The sequence below is a fragment of the Nyctereutes procyonoides genome, unplaced genomic scaffold (genome assembly GCF_905146905.1).
Source record: "Nyctereutes procyonoides isolate TBG_1078 unplaced genomic scaffold, NYPRO_anot_genome, whole genome shotgun sequence".
Lineage (NCBI taxonomy): Eukaryota > Metazoa > Chordata > Mammalia > Carnivora > Canidae > Nyctereutes > Nyctereutes procyonoides.
The window spans coordinates 17957827-17981957 of NW_026575037.1; the positions used below are offsets into that span (position 1 = coordinate 17957827).

General features: G+C 48.0%; 1 protein-coding gene across 5 annotated transcripts in view; it reads right to left on the reverse strand.

Annotated features, from left to right (window-relative positions):
* Window positions 1-3595: 3595 nt before the first annotated feature.
* Window positions 3596-24131, reverse strand: part of HHAT (hedgehog acyltransferase) — a 317033-nt gene continuing 296497 nt past the window's right edge. For all 5 annotated transcript variants that reach the window (XM_055319514.1, XM_055319515.1, XM_055319513.1 and 2 more), the window contains one exon: window positions 3596-4604. In XM_055319514.1, coding sequence (XP_055175489.1) covers window positions 4513-4604 — 92 coding nt within the window. In that variant the 3' untranslated portion in view covers window positions 3596-4512. The remainder of the gene's footprint in view (window positions 4605-24131) is intronic.

Here is a 24131-nt window from a genome sequence, read left to right on the forward strand (position 1 = left end):
GCCTTCTTGCTCGCTTCAATACAAATACTTTCACCAGCTCTTGTGCCCTCCAGCTGGGGGGGGGGGATTTCACTGTCCCCTCAATACCAACCGCAGCCATCAGAGAAAGCACCATTTTCTCACAGGAGGTATTCATGTTGAGAAGTTTTGATTTCTACTCACACAGATCAAAAGAATCAATGTGAATTTGCAGCTTAGTTTCAAATGAAACTTCTCATGCGAGCAAATCAGACTTACTCTGGAACCTCTAGAACTGGACTCAGATGCCCCGCAGGTGCCAGACCTGGTGGGTGCCCTCCCTGCCCCACCATTAAACTTTTCTTAGAGCCATTGTCTCTGTATCTGTGACTTTGGAGTCAGTCGACGGATCTACTAGTTGTTCAATGAGAAGTTCACGGATCTTCTATCAGGATATGAACAATGAGAAAGATCTTAAGGAAGATGCAAGCCCCCCGCCCCAATGAATGTATTCTCTTAATATTCAGACGTTGTATTTGTGCATCATTTGGAGACTGCCCACATTTGACGTTTCACCAACGCTGTAAGGACACTTCTACTCCTGAGCAGTTTGTCAATCTGGGGCTTCTCATATTGACACTCTTTCCATTGAGTCCCACCAAATCCTTTATCGGGTTTTTCTTTTTCCTTCGCATCTGCCACTTTGTCCAAATGAGCATGAATAGACAGAAGTACAAATGAGCTGACAGTATTTTTATGGTCAGCTGAGGATGCTGCCAGAAACTCCACTGTATGTGTGCAGCTTGGGAATGTTAAGAGGAATATGCGGGCCCCTCCATTGATGATATACCCTTCTCAACATTTTTAAACAAGCACAAATGATATTTGTAAAAAAAAAAAGTTTAATTTTATTTATTATGGTAATAAACTATTTTATACATGATACTTGCTTTTGCCTTTTCTTATATAATTTTAAGGCATCGAGTTGGGTGCTCTGAACTAAGATGACAGAATAAAGATAGTACTTTCTATTCCTTTTCAAGAGCTTGGAGGCTCTAATTTGGATAGTACCTGTTAAGTGTGGTTTTGGACAACTTAGGACCCCCAAATTGAGTGTCTCAGTACAGCCTAGCAAGAGAATGGTTGTGAAAGTGCTTTGTCATGATCTAGCAATAGGGCTGTATCTGCTACACAAGCTTACCGAGATGCCTTCAAAACCTGGCATCACCGGAACACTGTGGTACAACACATTGACAATAGGTGTCTGAAGGTGACTTCCCGATTAGAAATGAACTTTTAAATTTTAAACAATTTGGGTTGAAATCTATTGAAGATATATTAATGCTTCCCTGCCTTTTAAAATAATAGTGTAAAAAAACAAAGTTTTGGGGATGAGTCCATATCAACAATATGAGTTCTGATCTGTGCTTTAATTCATTGATGGTATCAGAAGCTAGAAAGGTAGAGGACTGCTTGCCTCCAAACTAACTAGTCCTATATAACAGCACTCTTAGTTTTGCTGTGGTTTTAATAGGTATTGCTTCCTGCTCATGGTGAGATTCTCCACGGCACTATAAATCTGAGTTATTTAATTCCAGTGGCCCACATTTTTTAAAGGGCACTTTTCTTTTTGCAGACAGTAGAACTTAACTCAGGATGAGGAATCTGTGATCTGCAGGCCATATTCAGGCCTCCACTTGATCTCATAGAGCCACAGTATGAATACAGCATTCATTGTTAATGGTGTCCTCTACAACCTATTATTTCATTACATTGCAGAAGAGAATAAAATTTGAGGTGATAATTTTTTTAAATTCCAGGTGATTGATACTCATTTAAAAATCTTACCTAAAAAAAAGTCTCACCTATGAAAAGCACTGAACGTTATGTTCTTTATATATCCTCAGTGGTGAAAAAAACCTCTCTTTGTGAATATTATTTTTATAATTAGTCAAAAGGACTAGTAATACAGAACTAAATAATAGATACTACATTCTGGGTGCCAAAGGGGTGTCAACTACTAGAGAGGGGGATTTTGTGGGCTTGTTTTAAAAATAAAACTATTTCCCTGAAGGGGGGAGGGAGCCTCTGGTTTCTCCATCCCCACTGAGAAAAGCCAGCACCAGTAAGATAATCTGGCTTCTCAATAGTTGGTCCAATTGTGTGTGTTTGTTAGGAAACAAACTCATTCTATTATGGTTAATTTCTTATACTCAGTCAACAATTATATGATTATTTTAAATAAGTGAGCAGTCACAATTTCTTTAAGGGGAACCCCCACCCCACTAAATTACTATCCTCCTAATACAGAGATTATGCAACTTTATATGTGATTGATACATTCTCTTTCTAGCCAGCAGTCTTTAATAGAACAAAAGGCTTTCTGTTGTCACTTCAAACAAATTAATTTGAAGGAGTAAAAAAATACTTTTAGGTCTTCTTGCACAGTCCCAAGAATTACTCAAAATGACCAAGTGTTGGCTGTCCTTCAGATGTCTTGCTTGCCTCCTTGGGGATCATCTTGGCAATCATGCTTGGAGCTCTCTGGCTTGCCCACAGAGCTCAGTTGAGGTCAGAGGATCCTGGGGCTAGAAGTGACCTTGGGACCTTGTCTAGTTGTTTTCCAGCTGCATGCCTGAAGCTGCCCAGGGCTGATGGCTGTGGAAAGTGACATGTCAGATGCTCCTCAGCTGGAACTGCTGTCTTCCCAGGCACTTCAAGACTCTTTCATTTAAAGCAACTCCCAAGATTTTACTTCACATGCACGAGGAAAGATATGTTAACATTTTCATATTACAGTTGGAGAATAGCAAGAGGTTAAAGAAAGAAAACAATGGTCCTAGATAATCCACATGTTGGTTAATCAGGCCTCAAATAGTAGCTCATCATATACTAATTCCTGAGAAGCACTCTAAATCGTGTAATAGCCTAAAAGAAGTTCAGGATTATCACTTTCAAATATATTCACCAGTTCTTCGAGTATAAGTCGAATGAATGAATAAGTCGTTTTGTTTTTACACAAATGGTGTCTCTAAAGAGTTCAAAATTCTTTGTATTGTTTACATCAGCCGCTGGCCGACAATCATCTTCATGTTCCTGTGTTCCCTTAGCCAGCCCCTTCCTTCCATGGGAACTTCAGCCAGACTCTCTGTGGCTGACCACAGTTCCCAAACTCGTGTTAGTCCATGATCCTGTACCATATTCATTGGAGTGCTCATCTTCCCAGCCCCATTCCCTCCTTGAAACTTCCCAGCCCCTTGGAATCACCTGCCTGGGCCTCCCTCACCTTTACCTCACCTGCTGAGGCCACTGCTGTCAGCCCGACTGCCCCCCTGGTCTGTTCTGTGCAGCGGCCAACACAGGCTGTGCCCACCCCATGCCATCGGCTCCATCCTGGTCTGCTCTTCCAGGCAGAATGGGCAGGAAGAAAGGATGTCAGCAAGATGGCCAGTCCTGCATTCTAGGAGTATAAATCTCATTGGGTTAAAAGCCACAGCCAGGACACATGACCACACCAGGTAGCAGATGTGAGATACGTGGCCAGATCAGGTCCAAGGAAATTATTTCATTGTTATGCGTGTTTAGATTTTAAGCATTTTCCTCACATAAAAAAATCTGAAGTGATTCTACAAAAATGTGAATTACCAGTGTGACATTTTATTTGAAACAAAACAATGTAAACCACTGAGTGTAAATCACTGAGCAGGAAGTCGGCTGCTGGGACTTACTTCAATGGAAAGGAAAAAAGACCGCAGGAAACCATCCTTACCCTTTGTCACTTGCCTGATAACACCTGTCTGTGGACGTGCTATGCCCTGTTCCTTAATTCTGCTTCTTTATTGGGAAATGACGATTAACTGGCTGGCAGAGGAACTGGCGTGTTTATACTTCTCGGCAAATCTAGGGAACGAGCATCCAAATGTGGATCACCATGGTGGTGTTCCAGTAACAGATCTCCTTAGCCACTGACCCCTTGGAACACTATAGGATATGTTGGATCTTCTTTAACTGGGTAATGAGAAACTCGACTGTGGCTTTGTCCCTTCCCTGTTGGGGAGCTAAAGTGTGAAGCTTAGACCCCAGTGCTGGTTCTAGAGACCACATTGTAGGACATAGGGAAGAGGTCACTTAAATGTTACCAAAATGTTTCAGAAATATGCCCAGTGGAGGACAGGCCTTATCACTAATCAAGACTTCTGCACTCCAATTGAGAAATGTCTATTGTATTTAATTCTTGGTAAAGTAGAAGAAACCCCAAGGGCCTATAGGACTGGGTTCTAGACCACACTGTCATCATGTGCAGCTGGGTAAGATACTCAACAGGAGAATGACAGGGCTGAGGGGGATGAACTCTGGGTTCCCAAAGTTAGAAGACTCTCTGGTTGTCAATTTTCTATGAGAGCTCAAGCTCCCACTCTTGGAGTGAGGTAACTTCAATAAAAGATGAGCAGATCAAACAGTGGTTCCTTGGAGGTTATCTTGGTATGCGAGGTCAGGGTGAAGCACCATTTGCCTTGAAGGCCAGCAGGAAGGGCTGCCATGGGCCGGGCAGCATTAATCCACTGAGTATGTCTGGGACCAGGCAATGCCCACATGGGAGTAGCAGTACAGGAATCCCAGGACAGAGAGCGTCACATATGGCCAGCCTGCAGGGGGAGGACAGAGATGGAAGAGCAGTTAGAAATGCCTGTGGCAGGACCTTCCACAGGTGTAAACTTTCCCCCCTTTGGAGAAGGCAACCCAAGAAACAACATGGGCCTCAGTTGACGCATTAAGACACGTACCTCCTGGAAAGTGTGCTCTAACTGGAACACCAACAACTTGAACCCTACATTCCCACTGGGGTCTGCGTAAAATGAAGGGTGTGCTATCTCAAAAGGAAATTAGGTTTAGAAATAGGACAAGCTTTTAAAGAATACGTACTTATAAAACTAAAGTAGTTAATAATCAAAAAAAGAAGAAAAGTCCATAAGACCCACAGTAAATCTCAAAATATAGATTGGCCGTTATAATGAATCGGGTGCCATCTGTAAGCACACAGAAGGGAGAGCCTAAATTAAACATTTGCTTTCAAAACTCAAAGCTTTTAGTGGTTCCTTCTATAAGTACTTGTCTTAGAATATCTGATGTTCTTTTCTTTCTCCTCCTCTCCCTCCTCCTCCTCAATTAACAGCCCTTTCTGCTGAGTATTTGTTACTTAATGACTTCCATGTCTTCTACATGCTTCCCTTTCTCAAACATTTACTAGAAGCTTCGGAGAGCTAGAGATGCTGTGGAAGGTGCCAGATGCCAAAATAGGTGATCCCACTCCAGCTTGGGAAAGGTACACACACACTACTGAGATTTATGAGCCATGTAATATGTGCTAGATAATGTTGTGTACAGAGCACATTTAAACTGGGTCATGTGGGGTGAGCAAGAGTTTGTCAGATGGAAAGGGACAGGGATAAGCTAGCAGAAAGACCAACTGAAGTGTGAACATCATGGGCCACCTCTGGAACAGGGATCATGTGATTGTGGCTACTACTCAGGGAGACGCAGGCAGGGTAGGGCCCAAGGTAGGGAGGAGGCAGTGGGGAGCCACTGAGGGTACTGTACCTCTGCAGACTCTCTTCTTGCTATGTCAACAACCTGCTGCTATTATTGTTAATAGAAGTTCAATTAATATAGCATAGTGGTTAAGTGTGCAGGCTCTGAAGTGAAACTAGACAGTTCAAACCCTGGCTCTGCCACTTGCCAGCTGTGTGACCTTGAGCAGCTTAATGAATCTCAAATGTAAAACTAGGAAAGGGACACAGCAACTTTGTTAATAGTCTTTATAGGATGCTGTGGACTGTGTCCCCCCAAATTCATGTGTGGATGCCCTAGCCGCCAGTGCATATTTGGAGGCGGGGCCTTTGGGAGGTAAATACATTGAGATCAGATCACGAGAGAGGGGCCATCATGATGGGATTAGTGCCCTCCTAAGAAGGGACACTGAAAGCTTGCTGCTTCTCTCTCTGCCACATAAAGACACAGTGAGGTGGCCACCTAGAAGTTAGGACAGGGTCCTCACCAGGTACCAAGTCAGATCGCATCTTGATCTTGGACTTTCCAGTCCTGGAACTGTGAGGAATAAATGGCTGTTGTTCAAGCCATCCTGTCTGCGAGTTGACTAAGGCATAAGGAAGGAATGTGTGAAATGATGGAAAGGCCTGCAGGGTGTCTGGCCTATGAGAAAAGGTAGTAATAACCCTGGGGAGAGGACACAGCAGTCTTGCCCCACTGAGATTAGAGTGACAACAGGGGAGTTCAGCTCTGGTCTTCCCCTGAACTCCTGTTTTCAACTTGCTCTATAGACTGGCTTGGCACAAGAATTCTCATAGGCCCTGAAAGCCACAGAAACAAGAGGAACAGAGGATTCCCAAGAGCCTGGCTCTAGGACCAGCCCTATAGTCCTTCCTATCTCCTGTCTGCTAGTCAACCAGTGTATTAGCTTTCTGTGGCTGCTGGAGCAAATTACCACAAATTTAGTGGCTTCAAACAACAGAAATGCATTCTCTCACACTTCCAGATGCCAGAAGTCTGAAATCTAGGTGTTGGCAGGGTCATCCTCTCTCGAAAGGCTCTAAGGGAGACTCCTCCCTTGCCTCTTCCATTGTTGGATGACCTCAGACAGCCCTTGACTTATGGCAACGTACTTCCAACCCCTGACTCTGTCTTCAAATGGCCTTCCTCTAAAAAAAAAAAAAAAAAAAAAAAAAAGGCCTTCCTCTCAGTGTACCTCTGTGTCCTTTCCTCTCCTAAGAACACCAGTCATTGGATTTAGGGCCTACTCTATATCCAGGAAGAATTCTTCTCAAGACACTTACCTAATTACATCGGCAAAAAACCCTATTTCCAAATGAAGTCACATTCTGAGGTTCCAGATAGACATGAATTTGGGGGGAGGCACCATTCAGCCCAGTATAGCCAGGTATTTTTCAAGCTTCAAAATGGACCCATCCTGCCTGGAGGCCCTCAGATGTCTTTCCTCTGTGGCTCAGACACAGATGCCAGGGGACCTGTCAACATCTGCTCCCCAGTAGGCTCAGGAAGCAGGAATTAGGGAGAGGGCTGCAGGCACGGGGAGCAGTCCCAGACTTCAGCTGTGTTTAGGATGATGTGCTGGCAGGTGTTTGGTAAACACAGAACCCAAAGGCTGGCTATGGAGGTGGGAGAATGGGGATGTTTTATTTACACAAAGCTGGGCCTGGGTCATTAGACAGCTGTGCTTGGCCCATGGGGGACATCCTTGTGAAAGCTTCTAGCCAGCACACAGAACTATAGGCGGGGAATATCCCCAATACTGCCTGGAAGTGTGGCATGTACATGTTCAGTTTGGACCACAGTTAGGCCCTGAAAATTCCCTCCACCATTAACTGTCTGCCAGGCACAGAGGCAGGTAGACCACAGTGCGGGGACTTGTAATCCTGACTCTACTATGAGACCCTAAGAGGGCCTCGGTTTCTCCATCCACACAATGGGAGGCCAAAAATAAACAGAAGCACACGAAATAAAAAAAGATCACAGATTTGGTTGTGCTTTTAAAAAGTGTTTCAGAAATGCTATAGGACCACCTGAGAAATCCATGTACACAGTTTACGTGTGAAGCTGTTCTGTCTACCTGGCTCACTGGCCCTTTGAACAGGAGTGTTCCTATAGATAGTAGCCCCAGTGTGTACTGGATGGCTGCCAAGGACCCCTTAACTTTTCCCGACCTCAGGAATAAGATCTATGATGATGAGGAAAAAACAGTTTCCACAAGTCACCCTTCCACAGTCTTCAACCAGCATTTCATGAGCATCTGCTGTGTGCCTGGCCCTGTCCTGGACACCAGACATCAACATTCCCGTGTGGGTTGCCTATAGGCCCGGGGTCTTTGACTGTGGCAGCTGCTACCCAAGCGCTGAGGAGGTCCAAGTGCTGAGCAGTGCTTGGGGGCAGGGCCTGCTCTTCATCAGGCCTCGGATGAGCACAGAAAAAGAAATTGGGATGGGCAACATCCCAATGTTCTGGCAACATTCGGGGCTTGCCATGATGCAGTCATCCAGGCTTGTCAGCCATTAACAAGAGATGGCATCCAAAAAGAGTTCTGTCCTGCCAAGTGAACACCGGCCTTATCCTATAGCCCTCACTTCCCCTGGCCTCTCCCCTCTGTGTTCTCCTCCCAGGCTCTCCCTTTGCACCAGGATTTCCAATCCACAGTGTTTCAATTCCCATATCCTGGCATCCCTGACCCCCCCCCCCACACACACACACACACCATTAATGTGGCTCATAAAGCCTGGTGGGAAGTATGGTGTTGATCAAAGGAAAAGATCCCTCTTAAGCGAGTACTTTAAGGCCATAGCCCCCTGCACACTCGGTATATTCATGGCTAAGCCCCCAGATTCAATGATGCATCCTGGTGGGTTTCTGATATGTACACCTATTAAGATCTAAACAGTTGAGCGTCTTAACAGATGACAACTAGGCAGCACTGAAGATATTACAAACAGGATGCTAACAGGTCAGACAACAGTTGCAAAAGATTGGGTAATACGGTTACCAGGAAGATTATTTGACAGATATAGGTAAATGCATAATAAGTAGGATGTATAGCACAGTAGATTCAATTAAGAAGATCAATGTAGGTGGTATAATAGACGGAGTTAATAGGATGTAGGTGGTTGTATCATGATATTGTTAATAGGACACTGGTGAGCTGTATAATAACTACAGCTAATAAGAACAGGTAGGACACAGAGGGAAATGCCTATTGCTAAAAGAAAGCAAGCAGTGTAATTTTACTTGAGGTTATTATGGCTGAGCAATTTTCTGAGCAATTACATCAATCTGGAAAAGACTGGAAAGGCTGAGGCTCAGGGTAGTGAAGGAAAAGACCATCATCGACATGCAGGGCCATGAGGAGTCAAAGGATGTATTAAATTGGTTTTCTGGAAAGTGATGGGACAATCAGAACAAGCAGCAAATCTAATGAAAACCGCTGTTTAAAAGGGAATGTTCTAAAATGTTTGCAGCCACTGTGGAACACAGCATGGAGGTTCCTCAAAAACTTAAGACATAGAATCATCACATATATATCCAAAAGAACTGAAAGAACTAGAAGAGATATTTGTGTGCCCATGTTCACAGCAGCATTATGTACAATAACCTAAAAGGGGAAACGACCCAAGTGTCCACTCACAGATGAATGGAAAAACAAAATGTACCCTATGCATACAATGGAACGTTAGCCTTAAAAGGAAGGAAATCCTGACACAGGCTACAACATGGATGAAGCTTGAAGACATTATGCTAAATGAAATAAGCCAGACACAAAAGGACAAAGGCTACATACGAGGTCCCTAGAGTAGCTGAATTCATAGGGACACAAAGTAGAATGGCAGTTGCTAGGGGCTGGGGAGAGTAACGGTACCAGAGTTTCAGTTTTGCAGGATCAAAAAGGTTCTGGAGATGGATGGTGGTGATGGTTGCATAGCAGTGTGAATGTGCTTAATGCCACTGAACTGTGCACTCAAAAATGGTTAAAATGGCAAATTTTATGTTATATGTAATTGGCCACAATAAAAAAATTCTATGCTGAACAAAAGAAGGCATTGACAAAACTATATGTACATTATTGCATTTATTTTGATTTGAAAATTGACTTACAGTAACCAAAAGCTTGTCAGTGGTTGCCAGGGGCTGGAGCAGAGGGAGGGACAGATTATGAAGGGGACACCAGGAATCTTTGGGGTTGGTGAAAATGTTTTGTATCTTGATTATGGGAATGTTTTCAAGGGTATGTACAACTGGATATATTTATATATATTTTGACGGATATATTTTACTGTGGATATGTTTTACTGTGCATAAATTACTTCTTGATAAAGTCGTAAAACAGTTTAAAAATTGGGGAAAAAAAACCCAAAAACACATTTTTAAAGTAACAGTGGAATATTAGCGAATCACAGACTTGCAGTATTCCACTGCAATGTCCTAGGTTATACAGGGTCTAAGGTATTCAAACAAAAGATGCACATGCAAGAAGATACAATTCACATTTTAAATGATGACAGGTGTTCAATCTTCCATCTCCCGAGGGGTAGGAGGACCTGCCGTGTGTGGGACTGAACAGCGGGCTCACTCATGCTCGCTTCCACTGGGGCCTCTGAGCAGGACGACGCTAAGGGCTTTCCTAACTATGCAGACACTCGCAGCAGCTGAATCAGCACAAATCCCTCCCCCAGGGAAGAAATCAATCCTTCCTAATGGGACAGGAGTTAATCGAGTTGCTGGACTCCCCCATCCAGGCTCTCGGCTGTCAGTTTGGGCCGCGCTCCTGAGCCCGTGACTGCCGTTTTGGCTCTAACAGGGATTTTTCAAAGGCCACATCCTACTGCCAACCAGGTTTAGGAGAAAGTAGCTGGTGATCACCATATGAACAGCTTTGCTGGGAAGACTTTTTCCTGCCCTTCCTCCCAGTGAGCCAGCACCATCACCTTTGTCCACACGCAAGTACTTTATGAGGCATACGCAATCTACTGTACAGTTTACGAAGGATACACAGTCTTAGTGGATCCTTACAACACTCTTAAAAATCATTAACATATACCAATATCCTTCCTTGAAGCCACACCGCCTCCAAAGGACCCAGGGCCCACATTCCAAGCCCAGAGTATCAGGTTCAATCCTATTTGGAGAAAGGTCTGAAGGACTTCAGTCTGTCTCTTAGTTTTTACCTACACTTATCTACTTATCTATCTTTTACCACTAACAATGCTCTAGCCTCCTCCTTCCACCCACCCAGACAAGTTTTCTAGCCAGAGGCTCTGATGTCCTGTTGCCCACTGATCCTCTCGCTCATCTACTGCTCAGTTGTCACCTCGCTGCATCACAGCCCTCCTTGGGATTAAGGAACACTCACTCTCAGGTTGGCTCTTGGATCCCTAGAGCTGAACGGATGGACTCTGGCTTTCTGGTCCCATAGAGCAGCAATGTCACTCAGTGACTCAAACCCATTCTAAGGGAGAAGAGGTTCCTATTATTCCTGAGAGCCATTAGGCTACAAAGGAAAGACGTCTCACCTCCGCAGATAAACTCCTCAGTTGAAACCAAAGCCCGCAAACGTGAAGGATGTATTATAACTATCAAATGCCATCAACATAGCCACCCATATCCCTGGGGATGCAGGTGCATGCGGAACGGCCCACTTTGTCATCTTGATGATGAGGCTGATGAATTTCAACCTCCATGGACATCCTTTGTGAAGCGGTGGGCTCAGAGAAGGATAGACAATGGGGAAATGGAACGAAGAGGTGATTCCAGGAGATGCTGCAGTCAAGAGAGTTGGTGACTTTTGGATTTGGGGGCCAATGAATACATTCCCTCTCACGACCCTGAGCATTGCCTCACAGAGTACCCTTGGGGCTGACATTTGGCGTCTGCACGTCAGAGGAACTCTACCAAGGTCAACAGGCTGATTCACTAGCCTACCAGTTAGTAAAAGCCAGGATCCCAGCCTTTCCCTCATGACCTGTTCTCTGATTTCACATCAAAAGGGGTAAACCCCTGGTTCTGTAGGGGCTTCCAGGACTTGCTCCAGCACATGGCTACCGTCTCTTTGGATTGATGGGTCTGTGCCCATGCCTTACATTTGTTAGGTAGGCTGAATACCAGCTCCCCACTCTATACATATACTGTCCTGCTTTGCTGACATTTTCTACCCTGAGGCCAGCAGAGGTTGAGTGTTCTTCTCCTTAGAGAACCAGCTAGATCAGACTAGATCTAGTCCTAGGGTGCTGGCTCAGGCTCCGAGAAGTACCACTACCCGTGTGCCCTGGCACTCTGTGCACCATCTCACCAGCTTTGCTACTGTCATTTCATTAATTATTCAGAATAACTTAACGCACTGTTGCCTCTGTTAAAATAGCTAGCTCCTGACAGCGCTTTATTTTTAACAATATTCAGGCCTGATGGGGGGAAATGATAAGGTGCCTTGGTAGCTTTATTTAAATCTTATTTACTCCAGTACTCCCAGCCTGGAGATAATGTGGAGCCATTCATCAAACAGTCCTGAGCCTGCAGACCTTCCTCCAGAGCTAAATTTAGAGCTGTAACCTTAATAAAGCTATAGGGCAGGAGCCTCTTCCCATCAGAGAGCTACATTATGGAAGAATACACAGCAAAGGCAAAGCTGCCCCGGTTTGAAGCCTGTAAACTGCTGGGTCTATTTCCAAACACATGGGGAGAGGGACAGGAGGTGTTAAGAACATATTCTTGCCACTTTAGGGTTAAATAACAATTTCTTACCTTCATATAGTTTATAAACATAAGGTTTGAGGCCTTAGTGCTTTTCCCAAAAATGCTCAGCTGCCTCTTTTGTGTCTTTTCATGAGAAAGAAGGACTAGATGGTTCTAATCTGTCCATGATATTAAAGCACGAAATCCTATGGCACTGGTTTCCCAACATGAGCCCACATCAGAACCACCTGGAGGCCACATCAAAAGAGAATGCCAGACTCCCAACCCACAGTTTCTGATCCAGGGGGCCCAGGCCAGGCCTGAGATGTGCACTTCTGACACATTCCCAGATGGCGTAGATACTGCTGGTCCAAGAACCACACTTTGGGAAGCACTGTTCCAGGGGAACTCCATGGAAAATCGAGGGAAGAACTTTCTGTTGACAGAGTTGTGAAATGACCGAGCTCTTTCATGGAGCAGAGGAGACAGCTGGTTATGGAGCTTATGTGTACCCAGGTGCATGGCTGGGCACATTCCTTATGGGGGGTGGAAGGGATCATTAATCCCACCTCACAGAAAAAGGAAACTAGGTCTTAGAGAAGTAGAGTAACTTTCCCATGGCTTAACAGCTAATTGTTCATCAGGCCAAACTGGAACTCAGGGCTGTATGACTCCAAGTGCCCTGGGCCACCAAGCTCCCAAAGCAGTAGCTCGGGCCACCAGAGGGAAAAGCCCACATTGGGCCCTTACCTCCCATCTCATCCCCTTCCTTAGCAACTCTACCCATGGTGCGTAAGGTAAGAACAGGAAGGGGGAAACAGCAAGTCTGGATTTTCAGGCATCATCCACCACTATATCACTAGGTCACATGCCTCTAGAAGCCTCGATTTCTCCATTTTTGTAAGGGAGGACAAAGAAAGCATTGATGAGCACATCTACATCCCCTGTCTTGCTGAGGGCCCAACTTAGGCTGTATCCATTAAAGAGCACGCTCCCAGGGCCTCCATAAGGAGGAGGGACACACAGAGGAGGGGGTGTCTCCAGGTCCCCACGGGAGCTTCCTGGCATCCGAGCAGGAGTGGTTTGCGGGGCCCGTGTGCACGTGCTAGCCGGCACGAACAGCGGTCGTTAGTAAATCACGCTGTTCACGGGCAATTTCCTGTCCTGATGCAGCCAAGCCAGGCTGCATTTTTCATCCTCTCTTACCTCCCGGCACAAGCCTCATGGGCAGAAGCCTGACGGAGGCACTCACTTCCATAAAGTAAAATCATTTCGTGTGAAATTGAGGAAGTGCGGAGAACAAGCCAGAGCCACTTTTTCTCACTCTGACAGCATAGCCGGCAGTGCTGAGACAACGTGCATTTTCTCTCTCTGGAGCCAAATGGGTGGGGACTCGCTTCCCAGGACGCTGTCCCCGCAGTTGGTGCCACAGTCCCAGCTCCTGTCACTGGGACCAGAGGCTACACCATCAGAACACGCCTCCCAGCTGTTGCTCTTCCTTCACCTGTGTTTTTAATACAGTCTAATTAGGGCTGCTCTTCATTGCTCACTCATGACCACGCTGCTCAGCACAGCGGATGCCACCTCGCAAGTGAGCTCATGGAAGGCACGTCCCTCAAACAAAGGGACATGCACCGTGTGGGTCAGGCTCCCTGCCACACAGCCCCGGTGACCGCTCACCCACGCTGGTATTTATGAGGCAACTGCTGTGTGCCCGGCATTTAGACAGGCAGCCTCGATCCCTGCCATGTACAGTCTGCACCTTCGTCTGAGGCCCGGGAGCAGGTGCCACTGACGGCTGAGAGGGTGCTCGGGGGCCCCGACACTTCACCTACGCTTTCAGGTTCGGCTCCTGGGCCCCGTTACCTAAAGGTGCAGACAATGAAAGACTCGGGGCAAACAGCAGAGACAAGACTCTCAAACCCCTGCGTAGGCTGGGCTGATGGGCTGACCCTAGTAAGCTGAAATTTCACTATGATGAAAACAGCTGACCTTCACAGTTTTTTTTTTTTTAAAGATTTTATTTATTTATTCATGAGAGATACAGAGAGAGAGGCAGAGACACAGGCAGAGGGAGAAGCAGGCTCCCTGCAGGGAGCCCGATGTGGGACTCGATCCCAGGTCCCCAGGATCACGCCCTGGGTGGAAGGTGGTGTTAAACCGCTGAGCCACCCGGGCTGCCCCAGTTTTTGTGTCCTAATCCAACTACGCAAATATGGAATGGAGGAGGTCCAGGCGCACGTCCCGGGAGGAGCGGCTGATAGACCAGGCAATATCCATCCAGGAACACGGAGAAGGGAAAAGTGCTGCCTGCTTATATATAAAAAATCTACCCTCGGGCAGCCTGGGTGGCTCAGCGGTTTAGTGCCACCTTCAGCCCAGGGCGTGATCCTGGAGACCCGGGATCGAGTCCCATGTCAGCCTCCTTGCATGGGGCCTGCTTTTCCCTCTGCCTGTGTCTCTGCCTCTCTCTCTTTCTGTGTCTCTCATAAATAATAAATAAATAAATAATAAATAATAAATAAATAAATAAATAAATAAACAAACAAACAAACAAACATTTTAGAAAATCTACCCTTAGAAGAGGTTTGAGGGGACAACTGCAAGAGGAGGGGGAGACACCAGCGGCGGGGGGCAGAGGCACACTTCAGCAGCGGGAGCCCAACTCAGCACAGGCTTGGGAGACACTGGGCTTCCTCCCACGGGGAATGCAGGGAATGCAGCCGAGGGGGGACAGGAGGCCCGAGCACAGTGCAGGAGGTCCCTCTTTCAGAACAGAGGCAGAATAAGGTCTGAGAGTCCATGAACCTGCTTGTCTCCCCACAGGGCACTGGGGCCAGGGCACACGCCATAAATGGGCAATGAAGAATGGGGAGCCAGAAGCAGCACAGACACAGACATAGTGGCGGGCCTTGGAGTCCTCCTTCACCAGACTCCCAAGTCCCTAACTACAGGTGATTAAAAAGACGACTTGTTGCAAAATCCGTGAACAAGCAACCATATGGATGTACCCCTGGCCCCCATTTCCCCAGCTCGAGCCTCTGAAGCCACCTGACTGGAGGGCCCCTGGCTGTGGGTGTGCCTGGGACAAGAGGCTCATGGGCACCTAGGCTTCGCCAGGGGACAGCAGAGCAGGAAAGCCACTCCAGGCCAGCCCGGCTTCCTAACTCCCCAGGGAACGTACAGGGCGAGCTGCAAGGGGAGAGAGAGAGCCACGCCTGAGCCACATCGAGGTCCGAGAGGTGATGTCAAGCGACGTGCCTGACACCCTCTTTTCCTATAGCAGTTGTTAGATAAGGGACTGCAAATTACTTGACTTAAATTTCTCAGCAAAGAACAGAAGGATAATAAAACCAGGCTCCAGTGGTCGTGGTGGCAGCTCTTCCTGGAGCTCTCGCAGGCGACGGTGGGCCCAGAAGGCCATCGGCCCCTGGGGAAGAGCAAGGAACCGTCCGCCTGTCAGAGACGGCTTTGTTATCACCTGTCCCCACGCGCGGCCTCTGCAAAACCCATTTTGCTCCCCTCGGTGCTGAGCAAGGGGTGGGTTTGAGCACTGGAGGCGCCACGGCCCAAACAGCCCGTCTGTGCCCCATCTTCCAGCAGCTGCTGCTTGGAAAGTGGCTCCTGCCCCCTCCCCCGCCCCGTGCCCGGGACCAGGCCGCAGGTGGCCACCTGTGTCTCAGGGGGCAGCGTGGGGGCGCGGGGCAGCTTCTCTCTGCGGGTCCTGAGCCCACAGGCCTGGTCTCACTCGCGGAGACCCCAGCGCCCCGGGCTGCCTGGTGCCTTCCCGAGAAGGAAGCCGACAGGAGCACAGAACAGCTCGGAAATCAGTTCAGGAAAGTGTGGCCCCAACATGGACACGTGGGACATGGGGACAGCAGCTCCCTTCTGGGGAGCAGGCAAGAGGGGCTCGGGGTGCCCTGGCAGCCACAGTGTCACCCTCCGGCCAGCAGCTGGGCGCCGTGTTCAGAGCAGCTCAGCCCTCTGGTGGCCTGGGCCCGGGGGAGGCAGCCGCGGGGCCTCGGGGAGCCCCGGCTGTTTCGGGGACGGAGGAGGGGGGCAGGAGCCCCCTCAGGGCCCTACGTCAACCCACGCGTGCTGAAGCCCCCAGGGCTCTGCGGGGTCAGCGGGGAGGCACAGGGCCCCAGCACGGCCACTGCTCCAGGACGTGGGCTGGAGGCGGCCACCGTCACTGCCACCGGGCCAGCGGGCGCAGGTGGGACGGAGCACACGCCCGTGAAGCCCGGGTGAGGCTGGCCCCTCCAGCCCCAGGCTGTACCACAGCCACCGCCACCGGGGTCACCCCACGGAGGGCCTGGACGGGCCCTGCAGCGCGGGAGGCTGCCAGGGCAAGGTGTAGTGTGCAGAGAGACACAAGGTCACGCGAGAGGGGAATTAGACTTATCCCACGTCACGTGGGGAGACAGGAGCGGGGGCCACAGCCGAAGTGACAGGAGCGGCCGCCAGGCGGAGGGGACGTAAGGCGCGCGGCCCGGGCTCCCAGGCCCGAGAGCACCACGCGGAGTCCCGGGGGACGCGGCCTGGGGAAGGCTCCCTCTGAGGCGAGCGGGACGGCGGCCCCCAGGTCCCTGCCACCTCTTCGAGGTGACAGCCCTATAGACGGAAAGCCCTCCAGCCGTCCTGCCCTGCCCTGGCCCCGGGAGAGGCGTCCCGGCTGCACCGGGAGCAGAAGGCCACGTCCCAACAGGCTGCGGAAACGTCACAAGGTCCAACAGATTCTTAGTGAAGCGCTTATGAGCATATTTACCTGACGTAGAAAGTGACTCACACTTTTTTGGGACTTGGGTTACAGAAAAAGACATTTTGGTGCCTTGAAAGATCCCGTTCTGAAGGAACACTGTGTCCCCCCCCCCAGGCTCCCAACTCTGGCTGGTGGCCTCGGTGGCGGGTCCGCGTGGGAGAGGGGCAGCCCTGCCAGAGGCTCCGGACCCACCCCAGGCTGTGTTCCCCCCCCCGGGGTCCCTCCCGGCATCCCTGCTCACGGGGACACTGGCCAGCCTTCGCAGAGGGCGATTTCTTCCTCAGCCGCGCCCACCCTCTACAGGGGCAGGGAGCCAGGCCTGTGAGGAGGGGCTGAGAGGCAAAGCCAAGGCAGCCTGGCTCTCTCAGGGGTGTGAGGCCTTCGTGTTAGCTGTAGTGAGGACGAAGCCACTGGCGCCCTTCCCGGCCTCCTCTGCGCTTCCCGTTCCACCAGCGGGAGCGTCCCGACGTGGCCGCCGCTCACTCTCCTCCCGGGGTTAACAGTCAGCTGCCAGCAGCCGCAGTTTCTGGCTGGGTTTTGTTTGTGACCTCAGAGCACAATATTTACACTCTGGGCTCCTCGTAGAGTTCCCAGACGCCCCCTCGGTGCAGGTCACGTCAGGCCGTGGAAGCAGGCCTCAGTGTGCTTTCTCGGATTCCTCTACAGTGACAGGGCAAGTGTCTACCCGACTGCCCCAGGGCCTGTCTCTTCTGTCCAGCTCCGCCTGTGTCCAGGAACGAGCCTTGAGGTGGTGGAGGAAGAAGGAACTGTGACAGCCCCTCACCCCGCGCCGGCTGGTGTCATCTCCAACGACACCTAGAGTGTGGTGCTGACCAAAGCCACTGGCACCTTTCGCATGAGAGAGCCTCCCACCCCCTTTCTTGGGGCCGCTGCGTGTTCCACCTGGGAGGACGTGGCTCCATTCTGGTTCTGAAGGCTGGGAAGGACCCGACCTGAAGAAAAACTCATCATCCTTGTGACTCATCATTCAACACTCATTGAGCTCCTACTATACGCAGGGCACTGGGCTAAGTGTTGGGGATACCAGAGCGATTGGAAGTCCGGCTTGGGGGCACCTGGGTGGCTCAGTCAGTTAAGTGTCCAACTCTTGGTTTTAGCTCAGGTCATGATCTCAGGGCCCTGGGATCGAGCCCCATGTTGGGCTCCATGCTCAGCGGGGAGTCAGCTTGAGGATTCTCTCTCCTCCTCCCTCTGCCCCTCTCCCTACTCATGAACTCTCTAAATCTTTTTTTTTTTTTTTAAGGAAAGATAAAAAGAAGAACTAGCTTGCAGTTAGACAGGAATTAGGGTGTAAAAAGATACATCATCATCTCAGGGTGTTTCCCGATGTAGGTGAATAAATGAATGAGCCGGCATTGGTTCAGCATTTATTTAAGCTTGTTCTCGTGTGCTGGGCATAATGTGAAGGGCTGAGGAAGATGGCATAGGAAGGACTGGCCCCTGACCTCGGAGCGCGCCACCTGGAGAAGCAGGGAGGCACCTGTGAGGCAGGGCCAGGCCCAGAGCGCCGAGAGCCAGGGTGGAGAACGCAGGGGAGGACGGGGCTAAGGAGATGCGGGCTGCGTCTGGGCACTGCCGGCCTTGCCGAGCTGTTCCCCTCTCTAGGCACGCACCTTCCAGTGGTCTCTATCCTCTGGGTAAACCCTCCCTCGATGGAGGAAGGCCTGCCCTCCAGGAAGACTGTCCATCTCATGTGCCCCCGGCAGGTACCGGGCTGTGCCCTCCATAGCAGCTCACCGTTTCACTGTTTCTGGATTTCTATGAAGTGAAGAAATCAACACAAACTTCTTCACTCCTGGCATCGTGATCTCTGCAAGGAGTTCACCCGGACAGCCAGGCTGGAAAGGCTGCACACTTTCACTCTTTGGACCCTTCAGCTAGAGAGCCAGAGGCAAGGTTGTGTCTGCCCTGAGTTCTCTCCCTCCCCCGCACCCCTGCTTCTTCCCTGCTCGCTCCCCTTCATCTCTCCCCTCCCCTCTCCTCTCCCACCCACCCGCACATTTAATATCGCTGGCTGGGGCAGGCAAGGCTCTGCTGTGTCAGCGTCAGCGTTGTCTCATGGAAATCTCCCAGCGAGGCTGAGCCACTGGTGTGTAGCTAACATCGGCTCCAATGACTTCCCCCGGCTCTTGACTGTTAGGTCCTCCTTCAACTCTGAGCCAATCATGAGGGTGAAAGCGAGGATCATGTCAACTGTCTCAGCCGCACCGGTCATGGGCCTCCGGGCCAGGGCTCAGGGCTGTTGTGAGGTTCCCACCTCCTGGTCCACTGGCTCCTTCTCGGAGTGTCCCTTGTCACCAACCAACTCCTGGCCTAGAGCGCCCGCTCTCTCGCTTGAAGCTAGGTTTTCTATGCTTCTTTCTCTCCGGGATGGTCCAGGCCCCATCACTAAGCTTGTGTTGCTCCTCACTTCTGAGCAGTTCCTAAATGACGAGGCAGAGAGGAGGAGGGGAGGAAAGGGTTCTTCTCAGTTTCCAGTTCTGGTCAGTATCCCTGTGGCAGCAGAAAGCAGCCCTGGCTTCCACGGACATGTTCGACCTCAGCAGAACTCGCCTCCCTGGCGGCCCGAGAACCAACCATGTAGCACCCCCGGATCTGAGGTGCGAGCAGAGGCCAGGAGACAGCTACCCAGGACTTCCCAACGTGGCACTTCAGCAGTAAAATTTCATATGGTGGATTATCTCCTCTTTCTCTTCATGATTTTATAACATGAGAATATATAAGACAAAACCAAAACCACTGTATTTGGCTCTCCTGGACAAACCAGAGAAGCAGGTGCCATGAAGCAATACTTCAGTAAAGGACAGACCTGCCCAGTGCCCACACACCTTGCTCATTTCCCTACCTTCCCCACCACCTTGGAAGGACAGAAGGGTCCAAGAGCTTGAAGGGCACACGGGGTATCCAGCTGATCTAGCAAGAGCTAAAGAGAGAAGAGCTTCCGAATATTCTGATGAAGAGTTTGAGTCATAACTCTGAATGAATCCCTTTAAATGTTTACAGGTGGATAAATTCCAAGGCTGCAAATATGGAATTATGATGTACCTTTTCTTAAAAACACAAAATAATCAGACTTCCCCCTTTGTTAAACTCAAGAATGCACCTACAGTACAACCCTTTAAACGGAACCTTCAAAAATAAATTTTTATATGGTATTTTTCTTTCTCTGACTTATTTTGCTTCACATAATACACTCTAGCTCCATCCAGGTCATTGCAAATGGCAAGACTTTGTTCTTTTTGATGGCTGAGTAATATTCCTGTGTGTGTGTGTGTGTCCCTCACAACTTCTTTGAACCATTCATCAGTCAATGAACATTGGGGCTCTTTCCACAATTTGGCTATTCTTGACAATGCTGCTATAGACACTGGGGTGCATGTGTCCCTTTGAATCAGTATTTTTGTATTCTTTAAGTAAATAAATACCCAGCAGTACAATTGCAAAAACTAATACTACACTGCGTGTTAGCTCACTGGAACTTAAATAAAACTTTTAAGGGCACCTGAGTGGCTCAGACGGTTAAGTGTCTGACTCTTGATCTGAGCTCAGGTCTTGATCTCAGAGTTATGAGTTCAAGCCCCACGTTGGTCTCCATATTGGGGGAAAACACTTTTAAAAAATAGAAATATTTTTTTTTTTAAAATCCTCTTCACTTCAGCACTATCTCTAGGATGAGGGACCATAAAGCAGAATGGAATAATACTGCCTGCCTTCACAGCTGGGGCCAGTTTCAGGAGCCAGAATGCTCAGCCCCAGAAGAGAGCACTGCCCTTGCACTCAGGAATCCTGAGATCCACCACTTGTTAGCTACATACACTAACTTCTCTAAAATTCTGATTTTCTTTTCTTTAAAACCAAGATCAAGCCCTACTCACAAAATCATTATGAGGAGTGGATCTGCCTCATTTCCTACCCCAACCCCCATACCTTCAGCAAGATGCCTGAAGAGGGCAAAGCTCTGGCAAGAACGTACTCAGACACCTCACAACTTCTGGCTTACGGAGGTACAGACACCCAAGCACCGGATGTACTATTTTGTCTTTCTAACACCAAACTTGCTGCTATATTTAAAACCAGCATCTCTCCAGTATGGCTGGTTGTCAGTAGCATGATTTCTGTACCACCAGCTTGCATCTCCACGCCAATATTCCAATGTGCTGCTTTCTCTTTCCCCAGAAGCTAGACAAGCTTATTGACACCATATATGACAGGTCAAGGCCTTTCATGACACTGTCCCCCACGTGGCCACTGCTAGAGTCAACACGGGACCTGAGGCAGCCACCTCTCAGACACACTGTGGATGGCTCCGAGCAGCCCATCCTCCCAAATGGAAAAATGCTGCATTACCTCTATCCCACCATCTGAGAATCATGTTTGTACACAAAGGTCTACCATGGCCATAGCAAGGTTTGCCTCCAGCATTACCAATCACTGCTATATTCAATGTGACCAGTTGTGTGTGCCAATCACCTTGGTCTGACCCACTCAGACCCATCTAAATTACTCTTTAGGAGCTGATGTGAGTCCATATCTCGTTTCATGAATCTCTTTGCAATTATGCTATGCTTAGGCTCCTGAAAATGCCTCTACATTCCCAAGTTACTTAGATAAAGGAGAAAAAGGGCTCCTGTGTATGCTGTGTGGTCAGAGGGGACTCAGAATGTGATTCCAAACACTAGCTGAAGACAGCCATATATTTGAGGATAATCCCTAAGTATTACGTACTAGAGTTGAATATATACCCAAATACATGCTAAATATCCCTTCTGCCCTCCTCAAGTATTTAGCTGAATCCAAGATTATACAGTTGGGCTGATTCTAAGGATTTGAATTACTGGAAGCTGTTTTCATATACACCAATTGGGTTATTTAACACAAAATTCAACAGTGCTGGATTCTGAGTCTGAATAAATTATAGAATCATTATGCTGGGAATGGTCTGTTTTTAAAAGGCTCAATTCTGGTGTCACTTTAACTAAACCACAAATTCCCTGAATATTTCTGCATGCAGGCATGTTAATTCAAACATTCATAATACAACCAGTTTTTGCATTTTGCATAATGGACGTTCAGACCTCTGTGTAATTTTACAATTAATCCTGTATTTTGTATTAATGCACATGCAATACATACAGCCACTATTTGTTCTCTATAGAACAAATAAATCCTCACTTGAGGGGAAAAACTGCTGGAGAATGCATATGGTATTGTGCATAATCAATCAGCTTGTAGGGCTTTACCACTAAGTGTATATGGATTTAGGTCTTGGGGATAATAACTAAATAGCACTGAATAAGCACACTGGCTATTGAGGACAAGACTGCAAACCTCTACTGATGAATAATGAACGTAGACCAGTGTAACATCAGAAAGAAAAATAAAATACTGCCAAGAGTGGGGAGACCTTCCCCCCCCCCACCAGCCCTACCAAGTGCACTGCCATGGGAGGAAGGACTGAATAATAAATGCACAGCTTCAAGTCTCTTTCAGCCAAACATATGTTGACTATATATTCATAGTAGTCCTCTGAGGATCAGTACAACAGCATTTGATTTACTTGAGGACCGCCCCCCATGCAAAAGTAGTTCAGCTGTTGAGACTGATGATGCCACACATGTGCCAAGAGAGTATGAAAAGTTTTATTACTCATATAATGAGGACTTCTGGGGAGAGCAGGCATCCAAACCATTTCAAAATGGCTTGAGCAAAGGGAGGGGCAAGTGGCTTTGGTTTGCACTATGGTTCAGGGTAGGGTCAGGGTGAACAGTGGCTGGGTTTGCATAGTTTGAACTTTCCACCAGCACCCAGGGAAAGAGCCAGTTCATTTTCTTGTTAGCTTTCCCAGAAATGGGACACAAGGGGATGAAGGAGGGCTGGGGTTGGAATGCTGTCAATAGTCAAACATCAAAAATGGAGGGCCTTTATTACAATTTTCCTACCTTCAAGCTGCATTTAGGGATTTAAAACCCTCTTCTGAAATTTACCTACTGTGTGACTCTCTTCTCATCAGTAAAAGTAGTATAACGTTTAAAATAAACGATGTCACACATATCAAAGGAAACTGGCCCAATGCCAGTATGTAACAGATGTTTAATAATGTTTCTGAATCTCAATCTGGAAATTTAAAGAAAAAGAATCTGTTTCCTCCACATAGTTCCATCTTTACCCTTAGTTGGTATTCTTATGGAAACCAGAGAAGTCACCAGCTCTTCTAAGACTTTTGAAACTATTTACCAAAGATATTGGGATAAGGGTGGGCCAAGAAGAGTAGAAGAGGCTATAAGCCTGGTGGTGGGAGTGGGGGGCCCAGGGACAGTGGTGGTCAGGGCCACTGCAGAGGACAACTTCTCCAAGATGTGTCACAGAACATGTCTGCCTAAGGCATCTCTTCTGGTCACAGGAGACAGGATGAGACAGGATACAGAAAGGATGGCCCCAGTGGGGTGCAGGAAAAGACAGGAAATGGCAAGCGTTATGGACTGAATTGTAAGTCAACTCCCACCACTACACTACTTCAGAATCTGACCTTATTTGGAAATACAGTCTTTGCAGATGAAATCAAGTTAAGATAAGGTCATTTGTCAACTAGAGTGGGTTCTAAATCCATCATGACTGATGTTCTTGTACATAAAGAGACACACACACACATACACAGAGTCAGGTAGAGTGCCATGGGATGACAGAGGGGGAGGCTGCAGTGCTATTATGGCTGCAAGCCAAGGCCACCATCAGAAGTTGGAAAAGGAAGAAAGGATTCTCCTCTGAGTCTCAAAAGAGCACAGCCCTGCTGATACCTTGACTGTGGACGTTTCTGCTCCTGAACTGTGAGAGAATAAATTCTGTTGTTTAAGCCATTCTTGGTGGTATCCTTGTTACAGCAGCTATAGGGAACTAATATCGTATAGAAGAGATCATCCCTTACTTTTGTTATTTTTCTTCATTGAAGATTTGAGTGTGTGATTTTACTTAAAATCGGAATAACTGGGGATGCTAGAGTTCTTTACTTTAGCATGACGAACAAATCCAGATCTTTATATACTGCCAATTAGCCTTTAATTCCTCAAAATTATTTTAAATATACAATGAGAAGATATTTTAGGTATAATATCTATAGTTTTGGCTCATAATAATTTTTACACCACAC